Source organism: Zingiber officinale, chromosome 7B, assembly GCF_018446385.1.
Source record: "Zingiber officinale cultivar Zhangliang chromosome 7B, Zo_v1.1, whole genome shotgun sequence".
Classification (NCBI taxonomy): Eukaryota; Viridiplantae; Streptophyta; class Magnoliopsida; order Zingiberales; family Zingiberaceae; genus Zingiber; species Zingiber officinale.
The window spans coordinates 107530959-107550732 of record NC_055999.1 but is presented as its reverse complement, the minus strand read 5'-3'; the positions used below and the strand labels follow the sequence as shown (position 1 = coordinate 107550732).

General features: G+C 39.4%; 5 protein-coding genes across 5 annotated transcripts; 1 reads left to right on the top strand and 4 right to left on the bottom strand.

Annotated features, from left to right (window-relative positions):
• Positions 1-402: 402 nt before the first annotated feature.
• Positions 403-1384, bottom strand: LOC122004653 (predicted GPI-anchored protein 58). Its single transcript, XM_042559506.1, has 2 exons — positions 1114-1384; positions 403-1033 (listed from the first exon to the last, which is right to left on the bottom strand). Exons 1-2 carry the CDS (start codon positions 1382-1384, stop codon positions 621-623), a joined length of 684 nt encoding a protein of 227 aa, XP_042415440.1. The 3' UTR covers positions 403-620.
• A 443-nt stretch (positions 1385-1827) lies between these two features.
• LOC122006775 (ras-related protein Rab2BV-like) lies at positions 1828-5592 on the bottom strand. Its single transcript, XM_042562392.1, has 3 exons — positions 5436-5592; positions 5088-5271; positions 1828-2483 (listed from the first exon to the last, which is right to left on the bottom strand). Exons 2-3 carry the CDS (start codon positions 5250-5252, stop codon positions 1992-1994), a joined length of 657 nt encoding a protein of 218 aa, XP_042418326.1. The 5' UTR covers positions 5253-5271; positions 5436-5592; the 3' UTR covers positions 1828-1991.
• A 3502-nt stretch (positions 5593-9094) lies between these two features.
• Positions 9095-10141, top strand: LOC122006773. The gene is made up of 6 exons (XM_042562390.1): positions 9095-9255; positions 9334-9391; positions 9479-9654; positions 9755-9821; positions 9900-9918; positions 10018-10141. The coding sequence occupies exons 1-5, from the start codon at positions 9196-9198 to the stop codon at positions 9914-9916; spliced, it is 378 nt and encodes a 125-aa protein (XP_042418324.1). The 5' UTR covers positions 9095-9195; the 3' UTR covers positions 9917-9918; positions 10018-10141.
• Positions 10142-10175: 34 nt separating this feature from the next.
• On the bottom strand, positions 10176-16715 carry LOC122006774 (mitochondrial import inner membrane translocase subunit TIM10-like). The gene is made up of 8 exons (XM_042562391.1): positions 16577-16715; positions 15796-15848; positions 15486-15524; positions 13941-14010; positions 12283-13555; positions 12082-12191; positions 11875-11993; positions 10176-10477 (listed from the first exon to the last, which is right to left on the bottom strand). Exons 1-5 carry the CDS (start codon positions 16616-16618, stop codon positions 13505-13507), a joined length of 255 nt encoding a protein of 84 aa, XP_042418325.1. The 5' UTR covers positions 16619-16715; the 3' UTR covers positions 10176-10477; positions 11875-11993; positions 12082-12191; positions 12283-13504.
• LOC122004652 (universal stress protein PHOS32-like) lies at positions 10970-12448 on the bottom strand. Its single transcript, XM_042559504.1, has 4 exons — positions 12283-12448; positions 12082-12191; positions 11875-11993; positions 10970-10985 (listed from the first exon to the last, which is right to left on the bottom strand). Exons 1-4 carry the CDS (start codon positions 12446-12448, stop codon positions 10970-10972), a joined length of 411 nt encoding a protein of 136 aa, XP_042415438.1.
• Positions 16716-19774: the final 3059 nt, after the last annotated feature.

Sequence of the window (19774 nt, the reverse complement as noted above, 5' to 3'; positions counted from 1 at the left end):
TGAGGGCACGTGGGATGCATGTGTTCGTGTTTGCTTCTGCCACCGGTGATGACTGCTAAAACGAAGGATCCTAAATTTTATTTATTTTAATTGTTGGGTCCTATATAATTTCATAATTTAATAGAAAGAAAAATCAAATGAATTTTTTTTTTCAAAAAAAAAAATGGATCAGAGGAACGGACCGGAAATTGGTGGCGAATTGGACCGGCACCCGCACCACCGAGCACGCAGGCCCCACGCGATTGTAAAGGCGGGTGCCGATTCCATTGGGCCACGAGGAACGGTCGCTCTAACGTACGTACGGAGGAGGGGAACACCGGGGTGCCGTCACGTGGACGTGGCGAATTAGAGAGATGACGTCTGGCCTCTGGGAGGCCAATCTTTCCGTTAATAAATGATTTCTACACCTTTGCGCGATTCGACTTGCTAATGGAGTTAAACAACATTGAACCGAGTCGACATTGATCCGGATCCAAACAGTTTGGATTTTGATGCAATTATTTCAGTTTCTTTACTGCAAATTAAAACACGAGTAGTTCTTCTTCATCGTCGATGGTTCTTAACTTCGCGCGATTGCCTACATAATTATCTCCGATATTATGCTTAACAATATTGATTAGCTACTGCACTACAGGCTGGCTTAGTTGAGATACGGCGGCGATGGTGGATGCTGGTATGGCGACGACGGAGTTGGAACTCGTCGCGGCGGAGGCGGCAGGTAGTAGGACGTCGGAGGTGGCGGCGGATTGCCACCGTAGGCCGGGGGCGGATAAGCATGGTGAGGTGGCGGTTGTCTTTGCGGCGGTGGGGACGGCGGGCATGGCTGTGGCTTTGTTGGCGCGCGGCCATGATGCGGCGGGGGGCGTGCATGGTGCGGTGGCGGGTGCTTCCGGGGAGGAGATGGCAGTGTCGGTTTGCCGTACGGCGGTGGTAGGGATGGAGAAGGATTCTTGTGCGGCGGAGGCGGTGGAGGCACCGGCCGTTGAGCACAGAGCGGAGGCGCAGGCGGTTGTCCACACTGTGGCGGCGGGTTACCGTACGGCGGCCCGCCGCCTGCCGGGGGCGGCTTCTTCAGAGCGCGTCCGTGGTGGGGCGGCGACGGAGGTGGCTTGCCGTACGGAGGCGGTTGCACCGGCCGTCCACATGAAGGAGTTGGCGGAGGCGGCGCCGGTTTTTTCTTCTCTGCGCCTCCGTGTTGTGGCGGTGGGGCGGATGGCCTGTCATGCTCGGCCGGCGGTTGGCCGGAGTTCGGAGGAGAAGTATAATAGTAACCCAAGGTAGCATGAAGCTTTTCTTGTCCTCGATCACTAGAAGCGACGATGCCTTCGGTTAAAGTGCTCGAACATAACAATAGTAACAGTGGCGCTACCACAAACCATGCCATGGCTTCCAAAGTTCCAATCCTTCTTCTCCCCCCTCCTTACTTTGCAGGCTTAAATTTATATATAGCAGGCAAGCACAGAGCTAAAGCAGGGTTAAGTGTGAGCTGTAAAATATGATGTGCGATGTGAAGGGCTGATGAGGACACGCAAGGGGAGGGAGCAGTCGACAGAGGCGATGTGTGGAAGAGTACCGAGGCAGGCAGGCAATGGAGTCTTGCGCTGCCCTGACTTCCACTTGTGACTCAGGCTCTGCCATGGCACTGACTACCATCTTGACCAAAGAGAGTGGACTTGGTGGGTTGTGTCTCGGATAACATAAACAACATTTACATAAAGCTAGTTCATCTTTAAGAAAGCACACTAAGGTTAACACAAATTGAACTATTACGTCTCAATGAAGAAAAATTCAAGTGGCGATCTAAACTCAGCTATTTGCACAGTGCTATGACACTGATTCATGATGAGGAATTTCTTTACCCAAAGAGATCTAATTTTTTAAGCTCTAAACCACACACAGTGCAAACAAAAATAATACAATCTACAAATATTTCTCATTCTCCAGACCCTTCAGTGTGACTGAGTTGTGCTTACCAGGTGAGAGGGGCATGCCTAGCTTGAACAGCAATAACTCTTTGAGCTGCCAGCAGCGGAAGAATCGGTCACGTTGATGGTCGTGCCTTGACCAGGGAGGCCGGCATTCCTCGCTGCCTCTTGTGCTGCAAGGGCCTTCTTGTTCATGATGTGATAGATCTCTGTGAGGACCACTTGGAAGGCCTTCTCGACGTTGAGTGACCCCAAAGCTGAGGTTTCCAGGAAAGAGAGCCCCTCCTTTTCGGCAAATTCCTGGCCTTCGCTTTCGGAGACGGCTCTTAGGTGCGTCAAGTCGGACTTGTTGCCGGCCATCATGACGACAATGTTGGAATCGGCGTGGTCCCTGAGTTCCCGGAGCCACCTTTGCACATTGTCGAAGGTTTGCTTCTTCGTTATGTCGTAGACGAGAAGAGCTCCCACAGCGCCCCGGTAGTATGCGCTGGTTATGGCACGGTACCTTTCTTGACCGGCAGTGTCCCAAATCTGTGCTTTCACTGTTCTCCCTTCTATCTGTTAATTTCCAATAATTGGCGTTCAGAAATCAATTGAATCAGAAAGAGTACTCTTAATTCGCATATAAAGTAGCAGCTTTGCCAAACATACACCAACCATAAACTTTTCACAAATTATCTTTGGATTTCAAGTTTTCTCTAAAATCAAAATGCAAACTGATTTGCAACTTGATAACTAAACAAACTATATATTTAAGTTCCTTCCCACGTAAGATGGCTATCAGGGCGTCAGAGCTTGTTTTGATAAGCTTAGGGTTTACACTCGTAGGCTGATTTTTTACTGGGAGAAAAATGACATATACAAGATCCAGAAAATTGATTTGCAAACCAACTTACGCAATGATTTCTAGATAAAAATTAGATATTTAAATTCTTTCCAACTTAAGATGGTCAACAATAGCTACCTTACATCTTAATTTTGCATAAACTCGGGATTTTAATCATGCAATTGATTTGCAAATCAACTTACATATAAAAAATTGCATGTCTGAGGTTAATTCAAATCAACTTAGGCCATAATTTATCAAAAACAACTGGATATTTAAGTTCCTTCTCACTTAAGATGGTCAACAAGAGCTCTCTCACGCCTTAGTTCTGTATAAAGTGAGGTCTTGACTTTGCAGGCAAATAAGTTTAGATGGTGAAAAATAGCACAAAATGGCCCAAAAGCTAAGTTGCAAATCATCTTGTGGCGTGAATTCTGGAAAAAAAAAAATCTCGATCGAAGACTTTGTTAAGGGAGAGAGAAAGGAAGTCATTAGGAATGCGCAGAAATAATTCGTTGGATTTTAAAGTAGATAGTGTCTTGCACTCTTTACCCATGAAGCCCTGTAGCTTTCTTTTAAAGTGGTTCCTCCAAGATCCAGTTAATTCAGATAAAATATATTGCTTTTTGAGGAGATAGATATACTTTATACCTCGCCTAAAATTCATTGACAATGAATGAGCAGATAATTGTCTGGCCACATTTAGAGTAATGATTAATTTATGTAATTTCAGATGAACTATTAAATTTTCCTTACTTTTTTTTATCTCAATGATCTAGAGTATTACTCCATTCCATTTTTGAACTTTGTGAAATTTTAAAGATAAGCATAACTGGAGATGTTTTGAACATTTACGTTCATTTCCCATTTGAAATGTTTTTTATGGAAGAAATGCTAACCTATACTATTTTGTGTTGTCCATTTTACCAGATTACGCCCTTTTTATTAGTTTTTTCTTTGCCAAATTACATCCCAGTGTTTATTTTAAACCTAATTAAGCCCCAATTTTTTTTTCTTATATTAATCTTGATTTTCAAGTTCTCTCTGAAATCCAAATGCAAGCGAATTGCAAATCAGCTTATGAAATGAATTAGATATCTAATACCTTCCTAAGTTCCAACCTAAGTGAGTCTTAAAAGGGATCCCTCACACTTTAATCTCTCATGAACTTGTAGTTTTGACCCCGCCAGCTGATTTTAACGCATTCATGGTGAAAAATGACAATTTTGTATCAACTAGCAGCGTGTGTGGAAGAATCCACAATGACATCTAAACATAAAATATCAAAGAACACAGACATCTTGAGACCATTTAGAGGGTCAATAGATTGTCCACGAATGGCCAGAATCATGATAAATCAATTTGAAGTCATACACAAAGAACCAAGGAACATGGACATTGTTCAAAGTAATTGAAAGGCAGGATAAGCAAAAGAATGGATATGCAATAACAGAGATGCAACACAACTATCACAATTTAGGTATATACCTGAAACTACACCTACTAGGATGTTTGACAGTGTTTATCCTTGAAGATTAATTGCCCAATTACCACACATGGATGCATAAAACGTCTACCCCCACAATCAGCAGCTCTATATCTGCTGCAGACTTTAGCAGCAATGTTTGCATTTAATAAAAACATAAATATTATTTTTAAGACTAAATTGTAAATAAGATAATCCCGAACAACAGGAGAACTTAAGATAATTCTGACCAATTGAAGAATTAAACTTCATATTTGGTTAAGTCGATCCTGAATGCTGTCATGCATACCCAGAAATCTACCAACGCCAAGCTAAGTGATTGAGCAGAGGACAAAAAAAGATAACATCTAAAAGGGTATTTGTCAAGTTGCTTTCATTTAGTTGCCTATGGCCAATATTGCTCATTCCATCAACATTTAGTCATTAATTGGAGGACAGCTTAAGTTTGGGATTGAACTAGGAATTTCGCATGTAGCTAAAGACAAGCAGATCTTTTTAACAATTGGCAGTTGCAATCTCAAGCCATCGCAATAACATAACTAAAAAAAGGCAATATAAATCTACATATTCTCCTTAACGTTGCTACAAGTATATATCTGAAAATCATGCATGGTGAAGATTGAAGAGTAAGAAATAACACAAAGCATCAAAGGAATAATTTTTTCCCAATGAACAAAAAGGCAATAGATCGTGTACAGAAAGAGGCACACACAAAGAGCTTACAGTCGTGAAATAGATTCAGTGGGCGCATAATAGACCAGCAAACAAGGATGGCAGGGTTCACAGATCATTACGTTCGGATCTAACTCCAAGAGCGCAAACAGAGATTCGGAGATCGGAGGCATCTCACCTGAAGAGTCTTGGTGGCGAACTCGACGCCGATGGTTGACTTTGAATCCAAGGCGAACTCGTTGCGTGTAAATCTGGAAAGGATGTTGGATTTTCCCACGCCGGAGTCCCCGATGAGGACGATCTTGAAGAGGTAATCGTACTCGTGGTCGACTCGGTGCGCCATCTCCACCGCCTCCTCCTCCCTGTCCCAGGATCCGCATCAGATCCGACCAGAAAGATCCCCGAACAAAGGAACGGGCGCGCGAAGAGATCAGAAATGGAATCGAACATGGAAACCAACGAATTACGACGGAAATCGAACGGGAGACGCAAGTAACGGGAAGGGATTGGTAGATGAGAACGTTACCTAAATCGGAGATCGGATCGAAGGAAGCGAAGGGGAAGGGCGAGATTTGAAGATTCGAGGAGGAGGAGGAGGAGGAAACCGTGAGGACGTCAACGGCGAGGAGAACGGAAATGAATCTTCTGCGATGATAAATAAGGGAATTAATTAATAAAAATGGTGCCTAATTTGTTAATAATTCTGAAACTTTCTTTTCCAAAAATATGCAAAAGTTTCACACGCTTTGAATTGATTCCTATTTTTTAAAAAAATAAATACTAAAAAAATAATAATTCGGATTAAGTAATTTAAAGATTCCAATTGCATTGCTAGTTGTCAGGAGTAGACTCACTTAATAATCATTAATTTAAATACTTGTTTTCCGGTGTTGAAATGCAAATGACAAATTTGTTTGGTAGTGTGTTGAGGTTGGCTCAACTAATATGCTTGGTAGTGTTTTGGTTTATATATAATTAGGTTACAATTTGAGCAATCTTGATTATAATTAGGGCACGTTTGGTTCGAGTTATCATATATAACTTTAATTATGTGATTATGTAATCACATAATCAAGTTTATGGGAGAATACAACATAATCTTAATCTTGTTTGGTTCAACTAGATAATGGTATAATCTAACTTGACATTTCCTATATTACCCCTTGTTTAATTATATGATTAATTTTGTAGAATAAATTAAATTAAATTAATAATAATAAGTATTATTATAATAATATTAATGAATAAGTTGATAATATATATAATAAATAAATAAAATTAATTTATAAATTTTAAAGTAAATTTATATATTTGTAAAATATAATTAGATATGTAATTAACTTATTATATATATTTTAAATTTATATACATTTGGATATGTGATTAAAATTTTTAATTATTTTAATATATTTTATTTTCCTTTTAATCCTCCTCAATTTTTTTACGCATCTTCTCCCCGCTTCTCCCTGCAGCAACGCTGCCTCCTTCGCAAGCCGCCGGCGCCGCCTCCTCCGCAAGCAACGGTGTCGCCTCCTCCGCAAGCAATCGTGCTGCCTCCTCTGCAAGCCGCCGACGCCGCCTCCTTCGCAAGCAACCAGCACCGCGCGCCGCCTCCTCCGCAAGTCGCCGGTGCGCCATCTCCACGAAGAACGAACAGGTACAGAGCCTCTTCTTGTAGATGATCACTGCTATGAGGAGCCATCTCCCACATTCATTCGACGAAATCCCTAGGGAACCTCTTCTTGTAAGTGAGGAGTCATCCGCTGCCGTGATCGGAGCTTCAGCGCACACGAGAAACTCCGGGAGGGCGAGGCGGAAGATCTCATGGACATCCCTGCTCATCTCCTACTCTTTGAAGGGTAATTTTGGAAAAATATATTGAAACCATAAGATTTCCAAGGTTTTCTGATTCTTGGATCTATTCCCTAATTGCTGATGTGGCGGGAATATTGCATTATCAGGATTCACCAATTACTTAAACCAAATAAGATTATCGTTGATAACCAACTAAGGTTATCAGCGATAACCCCGAACCAAACATGCCCCTTAGGGTTATGATGCAAGTAAATTTAATTGATATTGGAGTATTCACATCAGTTCTTTTATCTAAAATATATAATTTAGAATAAAAATATTACTTTATTAAATTTAGATATCCATTTTTTACTACATTATGATATAAAGATATTTTAGCTACCCTATTCAAAATTTAGAGTAAAATTTTTAAATAGGTTAACTAATATGGATGTTCTAATACAAGACCATTTAATATGATATTAGCATAGATCAAATGAATATAAGATAAATTTTTAGATCTAAGAGAATCTTAATCATGGTTTGCAAAATAACAATCCAGATCGTAAGATTTTATGATCCTAAGATTTAGAAGTACCAAAACGATTTAGGAGCACTTGGAATTATTTTTTTTTTAGCGAAGTTAGAACAGAATTAATAGAATCGATACGATCTTACGTTATAATTATTCTACATATTAAGATGTTATAATTTTTTACTTAGATTAAATCACGAGATCCATATATAATATTTCAAATCGAAGCTCTTTCATATCGCAACATTTGCTATCGAGTGTAACCCATAACTACCCTATTTTGAACTCAAAGAACATTGTTTAATTCCTTTTCATAGACTCATGCTTTATATTCTTTGAGGTTATTTTTATTGTCTCCAGGACGTAGCGCAGACGGTGGACGCATGATATCTTTGGCATAATGGTTAGGGGTTTATTCTCAGGAACTGACGACCTGGGGTTTACCCCACCATGCGTCTATGGCCTGTGTACTTGCATGAACCTCCCTTTATATCTGTGGGGCCGACACTAGGGGCAGCTAAGGTAGCGGATCTATTTTTTTTTTAAGTTATTTTTATTTTTGTAGAGTTAGGATTTTGTTTTTTTTTATAGAGTTAAAGTTTTGAGAGTATTTAAAACATTTGTTTAGTTGATATTTGATAGTTTTGATCCTAAAAATATTTTCTCTCATTCTTCTTTTTTCAAAATTATAAGTTTTGGATACTTATTTCCTTATATGTATTTTATTGAATCAACATGTTTTTATTGATTAATTTTTTATATTCATGTTTAAATCAATGGAATCAATAATTTTCACTGTTGATCTTGACTTAACTTGACTGATTCAACTCTAATCAATTTGATCCTGATCTCAAATCAATCTTGTGTAGTATGGTGCTAATTATCATTTCAAATAATTTTACTATATCATCAAATTCTAATTTACTAACAAAACTTAATATCAACAAGCGAGAATTCTAATCACATGGTATTTGAGTGCCCCTTTAGACCAAAAGAACACATGTAAGGATCTCGTTGTTTGTGGGCTCGATGTGCTAATTTTGTTCTTAATTGACATTCGATCTCATGTGATAAAAAATATTTTGCTCACTCCTATTATCCCCATCAATTTATCCTTAGGCTAATATGGAGAAAAAATAAATCACTTATTAGTACAAATGATCAAGATATGAGGAAAGATATACTCAAATGTATCAAATTTCGATCTCAAAATTTTATATGATAATATTTTATATCTCAATTATCGTATCATCCGGGGGAACTAATTGACATTCGACGTCGATTCATTTTTAGCTAAGTCTGATTGATTTTGTGAACGCTAAGTAGGCAAATTTTTTTTTTAATACAGCACTACTTTCCTCTCATGGCCTATTTCTAGTCTATCTCTTCACTTTAAATACTGGTGGGCATTTGAGGTGGGCCTCCCACTATGGCCCACACGAATATAATATCCATGGCGCCACTAATTTTGATTTGTTTAATTTCAATTATATGATGTCTCAAATTTGTGCTCTATAGCAATCCCAAGTTATGATATTTTTCCTTCATTATGGCTTCAATGAATAACCACAATCATTGAGTTCTCGAGCTCCCGAACTAAGGATCACTCGATTTTTCAGATATTGACGAGGTTAAACTTAAACTAATGAACGAACTAAAGTGATCATTGGGGATATAGAAGAAGATAAAGAGTTTTGATGGAACCTTATTGTTGCCTATCCACTTGCTTGGCCTCATCATGCCGGGACCAGCATGAATCTTATCCATTTGAGCATGGATCGTTAAAAGATTATGAATTATATTGAAGCCCAAGATGCCATTGAATTGATCAGTTTTAGGATAAAGATTTAGGGGAATCTTGGAATAAATCTCAAAAGATTATGAATTGTAGATTTGGTGGCTTTCAAAGGTCTATAAAAGGAGTGACTAGCTATAGCAAAGCAACAAGGGGGAAGAGATGGAAGGAGAGAAAACTTCACTATCGGCCGGTGCCGGTGCCACCTCCAAGCTTCCTGCGGTATCGGTTCTCTCTCTCTATGTGTTAATATGTTCACTCTTAATTACATGTTACGTGATGCTTTTATGGTTTCATTAGGTGAAGGGGAGTAAATATAATCCGACCTCTGAGAATCATATAAAGAAAGTGGTTTCAGGTTCCTATTTGAATCCTTTTGTTGCTTTACTTCATGTGGTCTTACCTTTGATAGAGCTGCCACTTTACATAAAATGCATACTTGCAGTGAAAGATGGCAAATCTCAGGGTTGTGCAAGCCGAAGGCATGGGAGCAAAGATGCGAGACCAGCACAGCCGGCTGAACCGATCGAATCAGCTTATTTCGGCTCGTCGGTGAATTACGGTGCCAGGGATTTCTACACAAGCTCCCTGATCATGAACACTTCTGAAACTCCTAGCACTGTAAGTCATCAGTGTGCTATACATTTGATTGCGATTTTGCTAAACCAAGTCTCCTACATCATAATATAGGTTTTGCATGTTTTTTGTTGTGTTTTTACAGTATAGGAAAGATGGAGGGAATGATTTGGGGAGTTCAGACTTTGCCACAAGAGGTGAATGGTGGCAAGGTATGTAGGAGTTTATGCTAAGTATTAAGCTTTAGATTTGGAGGGTCTCTTATTTATTTTTATTTTTTATTCCTCCAGGTTCGCTTTACTATTGAAGGTGAGCAAGTTTATTCTACTTCATGTCGATAGAAGGTCTAGTATTATTTTTATTTTTGAAAAAATATTTTATAATCAAAGAAATTATTGGTGATCACAGGTTTTATCAGGGGTGACGGATGTGACCTAAAGATTGTTTTCTTGGCTTGTGTTGTTAAGTAAAATAGGATGCTTATGAGCAACCAACTGTATCAATTGGTCTTTTATTTGCAAGAATCTGTTCCAGTAATTTCATGTGTTTGCTTCACAAGTAGAGAATAATAATAACAATACTACTGCAATAAGACTACCGGCATAGTTCAAGAAACACACAATGAGTTCAAGCTCGCAAGATTTAGTTTTACACTAGTATATAATGTTCGCGTACTTCGTGTAAAGTTATTTAGAACGAAGGATGTTCTTCAGGGATGCTGTTCTTCGCTCATGAATTTTCTGCTTACTCTGTGAAGTATGTCAAGGACATAGGATCTGCTAATGCTTGAAGTAGGGTTTATTTGACGACGGTAACAGGGCATGCTGCATGCATCACTACATGGCTCGATACGCTGCCCAGAAGAATCCTGGAACATCGAAGGAGTGGGAAGACTAATAGTAGTTAGAAATTGCAGCAAATTTCCTACTACAGTTTGTACCATTCTTTTTTCTAAATGTTGCATTCAGACAGCCATCAAAAGATAAGATTTGTTAAAGCAATCAACAGTTAGTAGAGGCGATACATGACTTCACAATTGAAACAAGAAAAAAGCAAGTAGAAAGATCGAAGGAATAATATATAGATGCTAACTAATGGGGGGGTTTTATAGTAAAAAATATGGCATAGACACCAAGCTCCCTCCCAAAGCTAACAATAAACCAATCAGTTCATATGCCATTTGTATAGACAACTATGCATCAGATTAAACAAACTTAAGATCAATAGTTATTTAGAAATTCCCTCTCTAATTCAAGCTAGCATAAAAACATATGAATAAACTCCTTCAATCACTTCCACAAGGCTAGACGGAGAACCCTATATCCAACATGTCATTTTTCTTTCATTACAAATTATACCATCACAAAGTATGATATCTGTGAAACAATAAACATTAGCTATTTGTAGTAAAAAGTTCCATATCAACATCATGCTGAAAGTAATCAGCAACTCCACTCAGGCATTAAGTGGAGCAGGAATATTTGATCATAAGAAATTGAAGATTCAATCTGGACTTTGTTTAATTGCAAACCTTTGATCTTATTCTCCTAATAGATGAGGGGCCAAGTGATCTGCTAAAGTTGTGGGATGTAAAAACACCCGCTCAAGTATTGGACGAAGCGAAAGAAATAATCTACGATCTCAGCAATACAAACATTGGTGAAATCCAATCCAATGACTTGAGAATGTAAGTGCTCCTCCACATGGGCAACCTCGATCACTTCCTCATAGATACTAAATCAAGAAACTGTAGGAGAGCTGATGACTCCAACTATTATCCAAGTACGAAACATAGAAGATCTAACCAACTAAACATCCAACCTTTAGTCTCTTGACAACCTATATTTTTGCCTCATTAGAGTCTAAATGGCGACGACAGTACTCTTCCTCTCTAGACAGGTAAAGTCATATATTTATGAGAAGCACTAGAGCCATTCTATTATCCGCAACTTCCATAAACTCAACGTGCATGGATAAGCAGACTGAAACTATAAGTGGATTTGGAACATCTCTTTCAACAAAAATTTGGAAGCTAACTAGAAATTAGAAGAACTAAGCGTAAATACTAGCAAAAGATTATTCGATGAACCTACGCAGAAAACAACTGATGATCCGGATAGAATTCAAGATGATACACCAATCAACAGATTTGATTATCGAGTAGCAAATATCGACAAGCAATTCACCAAAAGGAGATCAAAGACTATAATAATGGAAAGAAAGAAACAGGGTTTCCACAAGTATGATATCAACGTTACTTGTTACCTCTGGATCATGCCGAGTCCCCTGCAGCCTATTACCAGCGAGTCCAGCTTCAGTTCCTCCACGGCCTCGCAGAGCTTCTCCCTCGCATCCCCCGTGTACAATTTCAGTACAATTTTGGCCTGATTCATCCATTAATTTCATCTCAATCTAAAGAAGGTGATGGGAAGGAAATCAATGCAGTGAGACCCTAGTGACGAGATAGCCGACCTCCTTTTGCCTGGCCGCTGTGTCGAGCGCGTCAAGGACTTCAATGTCCGTCTCCAAATGGTAGCGTTTCAACACCTCCGGCTCACGGAACTCCGCCAGAGGAATCAGAGCTGCAGATCGGCCACAAATGCAGTCCGGTCATCAGGGGATAAGCAAAGTTGAATGGAGAAAGAGAGCGCGTAGAATGATACAAAAGCGTACCAGAGTCGGAAGAGAGATCGGCGGTGGAGGATGACTTGGGATGTCGGACGTGGAGGACAACGAAAGTCTCCCCCTGGCCGAGCAGGTTGTCGATGGCCCATTCGAGAGCACGCTTGCTGCTCTTGGAGAAGTCCAGCGCCACCCCTATCTTCCGATCGCCTGCCATTGTCTTCACCTGCTTCTTCCGCTACGGTCGCTCGGCCTTGCCCTCTTCAACTGCCCAGAGAAGAAATGAGGAGAAAAAGGAGATCCCATTGCATCATAATGCCCTTGCTTTCATGTGGAGTTGGTCGAACCCATCACTAGCAAAGATGAGACAGGCGTCGACAGAGATGCGGAAGATATGATATGCTTGACTTCTTTTCGGGCGCACTTCCAGATGCCAGCAAGAAAGAACGACATTTACAAAAAAAGAATTTAATAAATAGAAAGAAACGCATATGATTAAAATGATTATGCATTTATGAAAAAAATTATATATATACCAAAAAAGGAGAGAGATTCATTCATAGAAATTAGAAAAAATTATTCTGAGCTGGTCTTTAATTCATTTATTAGTGCAAATTGAATGTCTGAAAAAATGGATGATGATATGTAGTAAAACAAGAGTGATTTTATTTTCTTTATAAAATAAATGAATATTATAAAAAAATAATTTGAGAAATAATGTCGTTTTAGTTCCAATTTAGGAGGTAGAATGCTTAGTTCATGCCTCTGAAATGTTGGAACAACTTAGTAGTTCTTGCCTCCCTACAAACAACAACAACCCGTCTCTATCATATTTCAGAGGCATGAACAATATTTTTCACGATGTAAATAGACCCTAAAGTACATTAAAGAATTCCTAATAGAAAGAATAAAAAGTGTAAATATAAAGAGGAAAAGAGAAGCTTAATTGTTCAATTTTCCTTCTAATAATTGTCAGTTTTGTTATCCGGTCAATTAAACAGACAAATGGTTAACATCTTAAAGAAAAACAGGAAATGATCAAGATACAAATATTGGATCAACATTCTCTCTCAAAATACATTCCTCGCGTTCTTAAAATTACCTTGGAATTTCATTGTTTCCCACATGGGGCAACATAAATTGATTTGCCAATAGCTATTAAAAAAATTTATAAATCTCAATCAAAATTAATTCACAAATGTGATCCAAGTTGAAAAAGAAAATCTCATCTTGTCATCAGCTCTGGTGTTATGATGAGTTTAGTAACAAATCTTCAAGAAGATGGTTTCTGAGAAGCCAGAATTTGCCCAATCATATTTGATGCCTGAAATTTCGATCAAGTAAAAAAAAAATGTTAATATTTTAAAGCAGAATTTATGACCCACAGAAATGTTAATTTTGGAAAAGGCAACAGAAATATTAAGTCTGGAAGGCATGCTTTTGAACAGATGATGAAAAAACAAAAGTAAAAAATTTCAACTATTGTAAATTGTAAATCTTTTTAAATGTTTGATACATCAGTTTTGATACATTGAGGAAACTTTGGCAATTTTTCTGTACTTCACTCTTTCAAATCTTTCATTTATGAAAATGGAAACTAATTCTTTTAATAATATACACAGTCAAAAGGATAAGCAATTCCATTCCCTTTCTAAGAAAATACATTGTTTTTCCATCGAGTAAATAGGCAATCGAAGAAATGAACTTACTTGAACATATTTTGCGGTACAGCGATCAATGCAACTGTTTTCACCAATATATAGTTCAGTTTCTTTATACCTGAGAAAAAAATATTGATCGTATTTAAAAGTTTGGAAAATAATAAAGAAAAAAAAATACATTGAATTTACTTAGATGTTATTGATAGCAAGCATAATCACTTTATGCATGCTAATATCTGATGTTGTCAAGACTGTAATCCCCATCCAACTACAATTCGAAAATTACAGCTTTTTGGCTAACTTGCTGGAACTTTCCTGGGTCTCCTTCAAACAGGAAAATTGCCAGTAAATGCTTCATATTAACCTTAAAGTTTTGCCAGGCATTAGTAATTTGATTCATGATTTTTCATTGCTAGCCTTGCCTTTGCTCGTTATCATGAGAATAAATCAATATGAAAAGCTCTCAATGCTGTGGTGACAGAAACCTCAATGCTCATTGAGCCCACAATGCTGAGGTAAGAGGCAAGAGTGCTGGAAAGTGATGATCTTGGGCAAGATTACACATAGGAGGGAGCTTCATGTAGAAAAAAAATTGGCACTAGATAGTTGTTACAGTTCAAGTGAAGGGGAATGCGGAGGAAAGTTACTAAATAGCAACAACTATCCAGAAGATGGAGACAATGAGATACTAAACAGTGATGGAGCATCTTCCATGGGAGGTGTACAAGGGAGAAAATGGGAAAGGTCTTTGCTCATCAGTAAGATGGGTTCTGTGCAGCAAGAGGCAGTAAAGTAAAGCATTGTCAGAAGAAGAAGAAACTGTCTTTTCTGTTATCAGCACGTTGTATACCATCAACAGAAAGTCAATATAACCTCTTGACTCATATTCAATATTAAAGTCTTATTATATTTTTTATACACGACCCTAAAATAATGTTTCTTAGATGAGAGCAGAGAGCAGCTAAAATATGCAATCACAAATGCTGATGATAATAAATTAGTCATATGGGTGAGACTTTAGAGAATGCATTGGTGATAAATTTCTAAACTTTGGATATGTTTCTTTTTCTAGAAATACTGGTTGTAGTTTCTAATAATTTAATGTATCTATCTTAATGAAAGTGCAGCGGGTAATTCTGATAGCCACAATTCATGTTTGCTTGATATGTATTGCAGCTGCATTAGTTGGTGTGGACACAGGCAACAACACTCTCATTAGCACCTGGTGTCGACACATTCCTTCCAACTATTTCAATGACTTTATGATCCTTGACCAAGTTCTATAAGTCATCTCTCCTCTACCACCAAGGATTTGAACACAGGTTTTATTGTAATTGGATCGGAGGCGATTTGCTTAGATATTAATCCTTTTTATTGTTAAATGATCCATATAGCCGACCCCACCTAGTGGGATAAAACAAGGTTGTTGTTGTTGACCGGAGGCGATTTGCTTAGATATTAACCCTTCTATCTATGAAAAAAAATTTGTTGTTCTTGTATCAATTATCAAAAAAGATAGCCATGGACAAGACACCAAAGCAGAAAATCTTATACTAAAAAGAATGGTTGTAATTGAAGGAGAACATAGTATACCTTCTATCAATGCACTTATTGAAGCATGTCTTAACAAGTCTGCATAATCAAAAAATAAAGAAGGCTGTGAAATGATTTTGCCTGAAAATAGAAAGGTATGTGATTTGTTCAAGGAAAATATAACTCGACATTAAACATCAATAGAATAACAAAAAAAAAAATGGACAGATACCAAGCAACAAACCAAAATAAGAAACAAAATGTGAAACAAAGGATCCAGAATCCAGAAGAATAAGTTGTAATTTTAATGTTGGATCATGATATTTTAATTCACAAGTGAATGAATTTAGAAAACATTGAAAGTCATTACCCGCTGAAAAGATCTATCCTGAACTCTAGCTCTCGCTCCAGTTTCACAAGGTTCTGCAATGTTCAACAAAAAACGAGATAAAATAGTAAGAAAATAACAAATTAACAATTCTCATATAATGGCATTGACAGCACTGTGAAATGGAGGAAATAAAATACAGTTTAAAACAAATCAGATGACACCTAAAAATGAAGCCTGGCTGAAAGATTACTTGAAGGATTTGGTCAAGAAAGCTGGTGACTCAAATTTTCCAACCTGTATGCATCATATAACTTCCAAATATCTTCAGAGAGATTATTGATCCTTTTTATTTACGCAGCCCATTCCTTAATTCAGCATATCATAAATGATAGGCACAGCGTCAGTTTAGTAAAATTCAGAAGTGTAACGCTAAAAAGAACTCTATTTTCTATGTCTCCAAAAACAAAGTTAGAGTTTTCTGTCTTGAAAAAAATAATTTTTAACAACCAAAAAACTCATTTCTTGTTAACAGTTGTTCCAAACAAACTATTCGGACCTGTGTTACCACTTGTCAGATATAAACATTAAAACAATACAAAGATTCAACTACCCTGAAATCCTGAATCCTGATCGAGATATGATATTTAGTCCAGCTGGGGACTGAAGGACTGGCACAGAGTGCAAAAGCATGAAATGGAATGAACAAAGAGTGGAGGAACGAGAGCACTCTTTCTATTAAACTGGTAATAAGATCGGTTGCCTTGACAGAGATCACCGCATGAAATTGTTTAGACGAATTGAAGAAGAGAAGAAAGGGCACCTGTTCCTTCAGTAGATTAGCCGACGAACTTGCGTCGCCCATCGTACGGGCACCACCAGAGCGATCCGGTGCAGAAAGATTGCAAGAGATTAATCTTCCAGGTTTTAGGGTTTATGTTGGGCTCCAGTGCACAGAAACCGACCATAGCGGCCGAAGAATAGTCTGTATTTTGAAACACGAAATAGGTTGAAATTCAAAATACCATTTTGACCCCAACATCCTACCACCTATTTAAAGTTACAATTAATAAAATAACCCTTAATTATTTTACCTCCGGATCAATTTTAGATAAATACATACTCCAAAAAAACCCGACGGATTAATAAAATCATCTTTTACTACTATTAACATTATTAATTTATCTAATAAAATAAATATAATTGATACGGTGATGAGTAGTTGACACAAGTCAATTATCATGATGTAGGTCAAACTCAAGGCAATCAACACTAAGACGAAAGTAGGGCTCGTCCGCACGACCTGAGTAGGAAAAGGCTACACCGGCTGATCAGAGGAACCACTGTCCAAATGACCATCTGGGTGAACCAGTATCTGATCAGCCCGGTCGGTAGGAGAGCAGATCGAGCGAGCTACTCATCCGGCTCGGGGTATAGCATTGGCATCGTACATATTAGTAATAAACCGATAAAATTTAAAAAAAAAGGAAAAAAACTGAGATATTTAATAAGGGGAAGAGAAAATAAAGGAGAGCATTCCATCTATCATTGAATACGAAGAAATCAAAACAAAAATGTTTTCTGTCGGTGATTAATATCATTAAACAGGGGAAGATGGAATGTCGCTAAGAAAGGTATAAAAGAATATGCTAGGTATAAAGAAAGACACGATTCATCTCTGTCCCTATTATTTTCGATTTCTCTTTTGTTTCTAACTTGAGCGTCGAAGGGTCAACGTCAGGGACCCCTTCCCTGTTTGGTTTGTTTTGCAGATAGGAGCGAGGTCTTCATCCACTCAGCGAAACTATCACATCCCTAGTTTTCCAGCTTCACGGTCTCGGACAGAATCATTTTGGCGCTATTTGTGGGAATGTAACATGCATCCGAACGAGAAGATGAAAGACGTCGGACGATTCACAACGGTGACGCTGACACAAGAGGAGCTTGACACGCTGATATAGGTCCGAGCGACGAAGATAGTGGAACAACAGCAACAACAGGCGCTAGTCGAGCATCAAGCGCAAGAGCCTGCAATCTACGCGACGAGTCGTCAGGCTGAGCGAGGGGACCAAGCGGAATAACTTTCCGTTCGGGAACCAAACAAGAGGGCGATCGGCACCTATGGGGAAGCCCCTCATGCGCCGGTCCCATTCTAACAAGCGTCGTTATGGACTCCAGCAGAAGAGAGAGCCCGAGCGGATAGAGACTGGGGATCTTCCTCGGATGAGGCACCCACTTGAGACACAAGGAAAAGGAAAGCACCCAGAGAGGATAATTTGCCTAAGCTGGTCAATCAACAATTTTCGAAGGGGATTCTAAATGACCCTCTATCGAAGCATTACACTCCACTAACGATCGAGGAATATAATGAAGCAATCGACCCCGACGATCACTTGGCCAAGTTTGATAATGCGACAACACTTCACCAGTACATGGATGGGGTGAAATGTCGGGTCTTCCTCACCACGTTATCTGGATCGGCGCAACGTTGGTTCAAGCGGTTGCCGAGTAATTCGATCCGCAACTTCAAAGATTTCCAAGCGGCTTTCCTGCATCACTTCGCTAGCAATCGTTGTCATCAGAAGACGAGTGTGAATCTATTCTCACTGAAGCAGGAGCCCCGAGAGGAATTAAGGGCCTATATTTAGCGCTTCAATCAGGTGGCAATGGGCATCCCTGCAATTTCCTCGGAAGTGTTGGTGAACACCTTCACCCAAGGGCTCACAGAAGGAGAGTTCTTCGGGTCACTCATTTGGAGGCCACCGAGGGACTTTGGCCATCCATAAAAGAAGGTCAATGAATACATCGATGTGGAAGAAGCTCAGACGACAAGGAAGAAGGAGACGCCCACCAAGCCAACAGGAGTGTCTGAATGGCGACAGTCGAGTAGTCATCAACCCCCCAATGGGTCTCGATCAGGAGGAGCCCCACCGAATGAACCTAAGACACATACCGTGCAGCATGTAGCGACCGCTCGTCCAAAGGCTACAAAAGGCAAGATGTGAATGTCGATGTTTTGCTCCTTCCACCAGTCGACAATGCACAACACCCAAGACTGATATGACCTGGCAGCTAGCAGGCCGCCCCTGCGGGGATATCGACATCGATCCCCATCACCTGATGGGCGACAAAGGCGTCAATCAACCAGTCGATAGGAAGAAGACAAGACAACAGCTGAATCACACCACCATCGACCTCAGCGTGGGAGTAATCCAAGTCTCGCTCGAGTCTTTGCCAAGCAGAACAAACCGTCGGCACGGGAGGAAGAGAACCTGAGTAACGCCTCTCAAGGAGAGATAGGAATGATAACCGGTGGGTCGATCGACGGAGACTCTAACAGAGCAAGGAAGTCGCATGCTGGCGACTCGAGATCCACACTATTGGTTGTAGCAGGGAGAGAGCTGAAGGACCCGAGATCAGTTTTAGCCCTAGAGATTTAGAAGGAGTGGAAATTCCTCACGACGATGCACTAATCATCCGAGCGGTAATTGCCAATTATACAATCCATTGAATTTTTGTTGATATAGGGAGCTCGGTGAACATTATATACAAAAAGGCATTCGATCAGTTACAAATCGACCGAAGCGAACTGCTGCCGATGACGACCCCACTCTACGATTTCATAGGTAACGAAGTATTGCCGATCGGCCAGACCAAGTTGGCCATCTCACTCAGCGAAGAGCCCCTGAAGAGGACAAAGACCACAAACTTCATTGTGGTAGACGCACCGTCAGCCTACAACGTTATCTTAGGCCGACCAGCCCTCAACGAGTTCTGAGTGATAGTATCCACCTACTGCCAGAAAATTAAGTTTCCAGTGGACGATAAGGTGAGAGAAGTTAAAGGTGACCAATTGGTCGCTCGGCGATGCTACGTCGAGATGGTTAGATCAAAAGCGAGGATAGCTCGGAAAAACGTGCACCTAGAGGTAAACGCCATAATTGAGAAGCCCCCAATACTAGTTTATGAAGAAAAGGAGGAGGTCCAGATCTACCCGAGCCAGTTAGAAGCAACCACCTTC

Coding starts and splice junctions, on each gene's coding strand:
- LOC122004652 (XM_042559504.1), bottom strand. CDS start 12,448: ATGGCAGGCGATCGGAAGATAGGGGTGGCGCTGGACTTCTCCAAGAGC. Junction 12,192..12,282: donor CGATCTCTCTTCCGACTCTG/GTACGCTTTTGT, acceptor GCCGATCTGCAG/CTCTGATTCCTCTGGCGGAG. Junction 11,994..12,081: donor CAGCGGCCAGGCAAAAGGAG/GTCGGCTATCTC, acceptor TGGATGAATCAG/GCCAAAATTGTACTGAAATT.
- LOC122006775 (XM_042562392.1), bottom strand. CDS start 5,252: ATGGCGCACCGAGTCGACCACGAGTACGATTACCTCTTCAAGATCGTC. Junction 2,484..5,087: donor TCGCCACCAAGACTCTTCAG/GTGAGATGCCTC, acceptor GGAAATTAACAG/ATAGAAGGGAGAACAGTGAA.
- LOC122004653 (XM_042559506.1), bottom strand. CDS start 1,384: ATGGCATGGTTTGTGGTAGCGCCACTGTTACTATTGTTATGTTCGAGC. Junction 1,034..1,113: donor GGTGCAACCGCCTCCGTACG/GCAAGCCACCTC, acceptor CCGCCGTACGGT/AACCCGCCGCCACAGTGTGG.
- LOC122006773 (XM_042562390.1), top strand. CDS start 9,196: ATGGAAGGAGAGAAAACTTCACTATCGGCCGGTGCCGGTGCCACCTCC. Junction 9,392..9,478: donor TATAAAGAAAGTGGTTTCAG/GTTCCTATTTGA, acceptor GCATACTTGCAG/TGAAAGATGGCAAATCTCAG. Junction 9,655..9,754: donor CTTCTGAAACTCCTAGCACT/GTAAGTCATCAG, acceptor GTGTTTTTACAG/TATAGGAAAGATGGAGGGAA.
- LOC122006774 (XM_042562391.1), bottom strand. CDS start 16,618: ATGGGCGACGCAAGTTCGTCGGCTAATCTACTGAAGGAACAG. Junction 14,011..15,485: donor AATAAGTGCATTGATAGAAG/GTATACTATGTT, acceptor TTTTTTTCTCAG/GTATAAAGAAACTGAACTAT. Junction 13,556..13,940: donor GTACCGCAAAATATGTTCAA/GTAAGTTCATTT, acceptor TCGAAATTTCAG/GCATCAAATATGATTGGGCA.